Here is a 9,486-nt window from a genome sequence, read left to right as displayed (position 1 = left end):
AAGTATTAATGCCAAGAAGTACGCTGCAATAGCCGAGGAGGTGGACGTCTCCTAGCAGCGGGGTTCATCCGGGAAGTTCACTACCCGGAATGGCTCTCCAATGTGGTCCTGGTGAAAAATTCTAATGGAAAATAGCAGATGAGCGCCGACTTCATTGAACTGAATAAAGCTTGCCCGAAGGACAACTTCCTGTTGCCGCTTATTGACCTGATCATGGATTCAATAGCAGAACATCCCCTTCTCAGCTTCATGGACTCTTATTCGGGGTACAACTAGATCCTGATGAGTACGAACGATGAAGAGAAGACGATATTCGTGATGCACCAAGGGCTCTACTGCTACAAAGCTATGTCGTTCGGCTTAAAAAATGCCAGGGCCACTTACCAGCGGCTGGTCAGCCAGAAGTTCAAGTAGCAAATTGACCGGAATATAGAAGTGTACGTGGATGACTTGCTAGTAAAGACCAAGGAGCCCAAGTAGCATCAAACAGACCTTCGAGAAGCCTTCTTCGTCCATCGGCGGTACCAGATGGAGCTCAACCTACTGAAGTGTGCGTTCGGGGTAGAGTCGGCAAAGTTCCTGTGGTTCATGGTGTAAGGCCCTGCCTCTTCATCAAAGTGGCCCGGATCAGTGCGTGAAAATGGCCCAGCCATTTTCGTGTTTAGTGAGAATCCCGAACGACGTCGTTTTTGAGGTGAGTGTTTTCTTCTTCAACTTCCGTTTCTTTCCGCATTTTTCTGTTTCAGTTTCAGTTTCTCCCGCATCTCTCTCGCGCACGTCTCTCTTTTCTTTTCGGTTTCATCTTTATTTCTTGTTGTTGGCTTTAGTTTGAGTTTCCGAATCCCTTGCCCTAGACCTCCTCACGTGGATTTCTGTTGCTGCGTTGCCTCTGGTTTCCCGAGTGTCGCCATCTGTTGCACTCTGTTTTCTCTCCATTTTTGCATTTCGGTTTCCATCTGCAACACACGGGCATCATTTCGCATCCCCTCCATTTTCGACTGGTAAGGGTTTCTTGCTCATCCAAGTCTCGGTTTCTCCTTCTGTAACCGTGCGATTTCTGCTTCTTAGTTTTGGGTTTGGTTTATCTTCATTTTGTTGCAGTATCTGTTTTGGCTGTGAGATTGAGTAGCTTTTTGTGAGTTTTTCTGGTTGTTGCGTGGTGAGTATTCCGGGTTGGTGTTTTGTCCTAGGTTTTGATTATTTGAAGTTTCATTGTAGTGGAATTGTTGGACTGGTGGTTGAGAAAATATTTGGAAGTATTAGTTTATACTTTATGTTATGGAGTTGGGAATGGAAAGAAGAGTGCTTTGTGTAGTGTAAACTAGTTAAGTTGGCAAAATCTGCGTACTTCGCTCGAGCGGACTGTCGAGCGCGACTCCAGCGAACAGCCAAATGAACATTGGCTTGAGCGGAGTGTCGAGCGAGACTCGAGCGAACCTCTCTGACTTGCATTCGCTCGAGTGGAGTGTCGAGCGAGACTCGAGCGAACCTCTCTGACTTGCCTTCGCTCGAGCGGTCTGTCGAGCGAACTTGGCTCGAGCCAACTGTCGAGCCAACTTTCAGCAAACACTTTTTCAGTTCCAAATCAGTCTCCACTTATAACCAACATACTGAGTTTAGTATAGAATATTTTGGGTTGAAGTGTGGGCTGTCCGGATTGTTATTTGGTTAGTTAAGTTTGATTAAACTTGTTGAATTATGGTCTAGAGTTTGAGTCTTGAGTTGTTTAAGACCAATTGTGTATTGTTGGACTTTAATATTTAGTTTATATTATCTTATGAATAGGTGGCGAGACGGATAGAGACCGTATTCAAGTCATAGATAATACGCTGCAGGAGTCAGGTAAGTGGGGTTCCTATGCTAGGTTTTATACAAGTTAATAAGACTGAGGCTGATTTTATGAAAAATTTGCATATTTTGTGTTATGTTGGGAACTTGTGAAAATAAAGATCAACCTCGGTCACTCATCTGCATTATTCATGAAATTTGTGTGAAAAAGGAAAAAAATATGTTTTGGCATGCATTGTGTAGACATGAGCTAAATTCTGTCATGTGGTTTCTGAAATCTGGAAAAGAGCGATATTGAGGATATGAAAAGTTGTGCATTTTTTTTTAGAAAGATGTTCTGGCTTTTGTGTTCAGCGTGTGTAACTGTCTGATTCTGTTTTGATACTCTGTATTATTTTGTTATAACATCTGAAAACCTTTGGCATGGTGTACTGGTTTTCGTATCTGACTCTGTCTCTGCTTTGCTCTGCTCTGCTCTGTTATGCTCTGCTCTGTTTGGGTTGGTACCAACTTCTCTGTCTCTGAGTGCACCCACTTTGGAAACAAAGTGGTTTTATTGTGGTCTTTCCTGTGTGCACACTCGGGGCTCCGAGAAGAATAAAGGAAAGATTTCACCTCTGTCTCTGTCTGGTTTGGCCACCGGGGTTAGCACAACCCTACCACGGGGGTGAAGTATGGTCTCTGCTCTGTTTGATGCTCTGTTTTGATTTGATGATGATACTCAGTTTATGTTATGCCAAAGTACCATGGGTTTTACTTGTTTTAAAACCATCGCTCTGTTATTTTGAAAATATGTTATGTTCTGCATGATAACTCTGGAAAAATATTTTGTTCTGCATACTCTCCTTGATAAATGCTCATGTTTGCACGCTAGCATATGATTTCTGCTTACTGAGTTATTGATAACTCACCCCCTATTATTATAATATTTTTCAGATGATGTGGTGAGTCCAAATGAGGACCTGGATTAGAATGCTGTTTGTGTCTAAGCTGAGGAGATGTTGGTAGAAGAAGGACTTCTGGTGTTCTTAATTTTAATATCTTTGAGTTTTATTTATGTCTTGAGTTTAGTAAGATTTATGAAATATTTAGTTGGTTTGTTATGACTATCGGGAGGTTATGGACCCCTTTGATTTTTTTATTATTGCATTAAAGATTGTGTGGAGTTTGTAATGAGATTATTGAGAAGATTTGAGATTGATTTCATTTATGAAGTCTTTTGGAGTTTATTCTTTGGATGTGTTGGGATATATGTTTATGAGTGACAAGTAGAAATTCTCCAAGCCACCCGGATTTGGGGCGTTACACATGGTCTCCGAAAAGGGATTGAGGGATCCCTGAAAAGGTGAAAGTAGTAGTTGGGATGCCCACCCTTGCAATCTCCACAAAGTTCAAAGGCTGGCCAGTAGGGTGGCAGCCTTGAACTGCTTCATCACCCGATCAATCTACTGGTCTCTCCCCTTCTACAAAGTTCTAGGGAAGGCCCAAGAATGGGATGCCACCTGCGAAGAAGCTTTCGCCGACCTGAAAAAGTACCTGAGCCACCCCCCACTGTTAAGCCAAACAGAACCCAGAGAGGACCTTACTATGTACCTAGCCATGTCCCCACATGTCGTGTCCCAATTGCTGGTCTAAAACGTAGAGGAAGGACAGGGACCTATTTCCTACACGAGTCGAGCCTTCAGCGGAGCTTAAGCCCCGTACCTGTAGATTGAAATGTTAGTGTTCGCCCTGATCGTTGCTGTGAGAAGGTTGAAGCCATACTTCCAGGCCCACCTGATGAAGGTGCAGAAGCTAGACACCTCAGGACAGCTCACCAAGTGGGCAATCGAGTTCAGCTTATTTGATATGGAGTACTTGCCACACTCTGTGATCAAAGGACATGTATTGACAAACTTTGTTGCAAAGTTCACTAGCTTCCTAGAGGAAGTCTCGATAGCACCCCATGGAAAGTTTTGGCAGGTCTATGTAGATGGCTCGTCCTGCAGGGCTGGCGGGGGCGTGGGGGTGCATTTAGTCACTGAACAAGGGGAGGAGCACAACTACATGGTCAAGCTTGCCTTCAAGACAACCAACAATGAAGTCGAGTATGAAGCACTCTTAGCCGAGACATCAGTCGCCCGGTTGCTGAGAGCAGGAGAGATAGAAGTGAGGGCTGACCCTCAGGTGGTGGTCAGCCAAGTACTAGGGCAGTTTGCCACGAAAGGAGAAAGGCTGAAGAGGTACCTCCAACTCGTCTGGAATGAGCTCGATCGCTTCCGCTACTTCCGCATCTAACAGTTCCGAGAGGAGAGAATCAAAAGGTAGACCGCTTGGCAAAAGCATCATCTGGATAGGAAGAACTCCCCTCCCAAAACAAACCATGGTTAGAACGATCGACGCCCTGTCCATCGGGGGTGAGGTATCTGTTACGACCCCAGTACCCCTCGAATGGGAAGCAGACATCTAGAAATTCTTGCAAGAAGGGCAGCTACCTAGTGACCTGGAGGAAACACAACCACTCCTCAGATGCCTCTCGCCGAATGAGGCAAAGTACGTACTAGTGGAGATCCACGAAAGAATTTGCGGAAGCAACTTGGGGGGAAGGGCGCTGGCTGCAAGAGTGACCCGAGCCAGGTACTACTAGCCTGAGTCGCAGACTCACACTGTCACAGCAAGGGGAGGAGTGGTGACAGGTCAAGTACGACCTGACACACCACGACCTCCCTCGGCAGTAGAGTCCGAATCAAGTATAAATAACCACCATCTCTCCTATGAGAAGGCTCTCTGAACCCTTTACCATTCTCTCTAGTTCTCTAAGTTTTTCCCATCACACGAGGGTTATTTATTGATTTTGACATCGGAGTGATTCCGGACATCACCATCACCAAAGCCTCTTCTCCCTCTTAGTTGTAGGTTTCACGTGAGTTTGGTTGCTGTGGAGCTACTCGAGCTGTAAAACACGACATCAACAAGAGTTTTGCTAAGTTTAGTGCGTCTACACATTTAAACCTATTATAATTATAAAAAAGTTAAACATTACTCATCATTACGAGATCTACTTCAATTATATGTTGGATGTGTAAAAATATAGAATTGGAAATAATTGTTTTGCTGTATTAATCTTCTAAAAAAGCTTTATTACCTTACGTATTCAAATTCCACCGACTATTTATGACCCACATTTAATTAATGGAACCTGTGGTAGTTTAATTAATTTTATGTACATCACTCCAATCGAAATTTCTTTTTCATTTTATAGCCCACATTCAATGTAAGGAAAGGGAATAAATTCTCTCATAATTATTGTTTATTACTCCATATCTCATACATTATAAAAAAAAAAAAAAAAAGTTATTAAGTATGAGAAAAATAGTAGTTGACGTATAACAATTTAAAAAAAAAAAAAGGGGATTATTTTCGTATTTAAGAGGCTACAAGAGAGTTATTTTGGCACTTGATCAAGTTCTAGAACAAAATGAACCAAATCAGTAACAAAATTGAACCAAATCAGTGTATTTCAAGGCAAAAAATTTAACCAAATCAACCTTAGCATGGGATCCTTACCTGTATTTTGAATTTCATACCGTACCGGTCGGTACGGTCAAAATTTTCCGTACTGACCGTTGGGTCGGTACATGTATCCTATAGGTTTCGTATCGACCTCAATTTCGGCCTGTACCGGCCTATATTTCAACCGGTACAGGCCGATATTTTCTCCTTCATTTTTTTTTCTTTTTTTTAAACTATAAGATTATTTTTTTACTCTCAATTTAGACTAGGCTATTTATAATTTATATATATGTATAATTTATTCATATATAGACTATTATTTTAGAATATAATTATATATATAAATGATTTATATATCGACTATTTTGAAATAGTACACGAAACGATACCGTTAATGAAAATTTTATTTCAATATCTTAACCGGTACAACTTCCGATACAATATCCAAAACATTTATCCTTACATGGTCCGGCACGGTGGAGAGGCAGAGGGCTCGCCACTGAAGGGAGGAACTGTTGAGGGACGTAGCTTGAACAAAATGAGCGTACCACTTTCTTCATCCAAACAATCCACAGTCTTCCTCCTCCGCCTCTGTCTGCTCAAACCCCAAATACCCGCAATCCCTTACTATCCCCTCCACCGCCATCTCTCCACCGAACCCATTCCACCACCACAATACAAGGACTCGTTGATAAACGAAGCAGTCCAGCTCTTCCAAGCCTTAGAAGATGGGCACTCCAGCTATACCCAACTTCACCAGCTCCTCTTTTCCTCTTCTTCTCCTTCCTCTCCTGCTTTTTTTCGCCAAATCACTCGTCGATTGGCCTCTTCTTACCAAGCCCTCGAGTTCTTCGACTACATCCGATCAAATTCGCCTTCACAAGAGTTAACATCATTGTCCTTCACGTTCCAGGCCATCTTCGAGCTCGCTAGCCGCGAGCCTGATCCGCAGAACAAGCTGTTAGAGCTTTACAGAACGTCCAAAGAGCGGAATATCCCGCTTACAGTTAATGGCACCAGACTTCTTGTTCGTTGCTTGGGAAGGGCCGAAAGGGTGGACGAGGCGCTGGCTGTAGTTGACGAGCTAGACCCTTCTCTCAAAGACACGAACTTTTACAATGTGGTGCTAGTTGTGCTCTTCAGATCAGGGCGCATCGTCAAGGCGCTTAAGATGCTTGGTGAAATGCTTCAACCAGGTTCGGACCGTCCGCCCAATCATATTACAGGTGGTGTTGTTTTTGCTGCATTGTCGAGAAGGGAGTGGTTTGGAAGAAGTATTAGTGACGAGGAGATTGTTGGGTTGGTGTCAAAATTAGGTGCACACGGTGTGTTTCCAGATTCCTTAAAACTTGCGCAATTGATTACCAAGTTGTGCAGGAATAAAAAGATAGTTCGTGCTTGGGATGTTTTACATGATGTGATGAAGGCTGGTGGTACTCTGGAAGTCGTTTCCTGCAATGCACTTTTGACGGGGTTGGGAAGGGATGGGGATTTTGAAAGGATGAATACGCTCATGACCGAGATGAAAGAGATGGATATTCAACCAAATGTGGTAACTTTTGGGATCCTTATTAATCGTATGTGCAAGTCTCGGAGGGTCGATGAGGCACTGGAGGTTTTTGAGAAAATGAAAGGAGTGAGTGATGGGTTGTCTGTTGAACCTGATGTAATCACATATACTACTTTGATTGATGGACTTTGTAAAGTTGGGAGGCAAGAAGAAGGGTTGACTTTGATGGATCAGATGAGATCTGAAAATAAATGTATGCCAAATGCTGTTACCTATAATTGCTTGATCGATGGGTTCTGCAAAGCTGGCGAAATTGAGAGGGCACAAGAGCTCTTTGATCAGATGAACAAGGAAAGAGTATTTCCTGATGTAATCACCCTTAATACTTTGGTTGATGGACTTTGTAAATTTGGGAGGCAAGAAGACGGTTTGACTTTGATGGATCAGATGAGATCTGAAAATAAATGTATGCCAGATACTGTTACCTATAATTGCTTGATTAATGGTTTCTGCAAAGCTGGCGAAATTGAGAGGGCACAAGAGCTCTTTGATCTGATGAACAAGGAAAGAGTATTTCCTAATGTAATCACCCTTAATATTTTGGTTGATGGTATGTGCAGGCATGGGAGGGTCAATAGTGCAGTTCAGTTCTTCGATAAAATGTGGAGTGCAGGTCTGGAAGGCAATGCTGTGACGTTTACAACCTTGATGAATGCTTTTTGTAATGTTGACAATATTGATAAAGCAATGGAACTTTTTAATCAAATGTCGAAGGATGGATGCTCCCCAGATGTAAATGTTTATTATACATTAATATCTGGTTTGTGCAAAGCTGGAAGGATGGATGATGCCAGTTCTGTCGTATCAATGTTGAAAGAAGCTGGATTCTGCCTTAACATTGTGTGCTACAATGTTCTCATTGGTGGGTTCTGTAGGACGAACAAATTGGATAAAGCTTATGAGATGCTCAAAGAAATGGAGCAAGCTGGAGTTAAGTCTAATATTGTCACATATAACACCTTGATTTCCTATTTGAGCAAAACTGGAAACTTCGCAACCACCCATAGAGTTATGAGAAAGATGATTAAGCAGGTCTTATGCCCACAGTTGTCACTTATGGAGCACTGATACACGCATACTGCTTATATGGCAAAATTGAAGAAGCATTGAAGATTTTCAGAGATATGAGCTCTTCGTCAAAGGTTCCTCCGGACAAAGTAATATACAATATTTTAATAGATTCTCTTTGCAAAAAGAATGAAGTAGAGCTTGCTCTCTCTCTCTGATGGATGAAATGAAAGTTAAGGGGGTATGGCCTGATGTTATCACATACAATGCTATGTTCAAAGGTCTGCGAGGGAAAAATTTCTTGGAGAAAGCATTTGACCTCATGAACAGAATGGTTGAACAGGCATGTAATCCTGATTACATAACCATGGAGGTACTTACCGAATGGCTTCCTGCAGTAGGTGAAACGGGAAAGTTGAAAAATTTTGTTCAAGGATGGCTGTAGGATCTGGAGGATGGGATTACTCAAAAATTTGGCATGCATCTATTGTCATACGTGGAAGAAAATACGATGTAGTCCAATGTTCTGGCCAAAACGTGTTCTGGTTGGAACTTCTATTGGGCATCACGCAGAAAGACTGGTTGAAGAACCTTAGTTTCTCATGAATTTGCTTAAGCTAGCGCATCGACGTTGCTGTATCCATGCATGTCCATGGTGGGTTCCATCCTTTCTATGCTGAACATACCAAATAAAAAGGTGGATGTATTTCATATCTGTGTTGGTGAGTTACATTCAATTGAGTTATTTGTTTGCGAGTTATTTGTTTGCGGCAAGCTTCAGACTTGAGAAGAAGTATTAAGGATATAATATAAATAATTAAATCTGTCCATTTCTATCCGCTTAAACTTTCGGATCACGAGGTGAAAATTTAAGCTTCATTTTCAAACGGGCTGGACATGGTGGCCATTTCACCTCATAGTTTAGTCATCATCTTTTGGTGGTTTGCGTGACTCTAGACTATGTTTTGAAGTTGATTTTCTTCACTAGTATTCGTTTCTTTCCTCTGTTTACTCCAAAGTAGATCAAGCCAACGTCATGCCTCCAGAACTTTTCGCACTTCAATTTTCGTCTTTGTTATGCTAAAATCGATATCGCTATACCATTTTTCCTTTTTTTTTTTTTTTTTTTTTTTTTTTTTTTTTTTTGCACCTTGGATGGGTAGGGGAAGAAAGGTCCAAGTCTGGTAGTTTATATATTTGGCACATGTTGATAACAAGATTAATTCCTAGTTGTTGGCATACCTTAAACCCCTAGGAATTGGCTCAAGCGGTAAAAACCTTGGTCTTGGTGGTATTCTCCCTCTAGGTTTAAGGTTCGAATCCTCTTAGGTACATTTTTGGGGGCCATCGGACTGGGGGAATTCCTCCTTGAATTAACCGTAGTGCACTTGCAGAAAACTCCTTACCGAGGGCATGTGCATCCTCAGAATTAGTCGGGACTCTGTTCTTGGATACTCAGTGCTAATTAAAAAAAATTATTATTTTGCAGCTGCCTCCATTTCATGATGTTATGTTGTCGGTTTGAAAGTTTCATTTGGGAAAACCACGTTTGCATATTTTCCTTCTCAAAACTTTTTTTATTTTTATTTTTATGTTAATTTGTGTTAGTGAAATAGATCATTAAGGAC

At 41.9% G+C, this 9,486-nt stretch overlaps 1 protein-coding gene across 1 annotated transcript; it reads left to right on the top strand.

Annotated features, from left to right (window-relative positions):
* The first annotated feature begins 5,742 nt into the window (after positions 1–5,742).
* On the top strand, positions 5,743–8,303 carry LOC121260771 (pentatricopeptide repeat-containing protein At3g61520, mitochondrial-like). Its single transcript, XM_041162824.1, is given in 4 exon segments — positions 5,743–6,993; positions 7,207–7,874; positions 7,877–8,064; positions 8,067–8,303. Coding segments are annotated over 4 exon segments (2,343 nt in total). The 5' UTR covers position 5,743.
* The last annotated feature ends 1,183 nt before the right edge of the window (positions 8,304–9,486 follow it).

This window comes from Juglans microcarpa x Juglans regia, chromosome 1D, assembly GCF_004785595.1.
Source record: "Juglans microcarpa x Juglans regia isolate MS1-56 chromosome 1D, Jm3101_v1.0, whole genome shotgun sequence".
Taxonomy (NCBI): Eukaryota; Viridiplantae; Streptophyta; class Magnoliopsida; order Fagales; family Juglandaceae; genus Juglans; species Juglans microcarpa x Juglans regia.
This window is presented reverse-complemented; position numbering and strand designations above follow the sequence as displayed.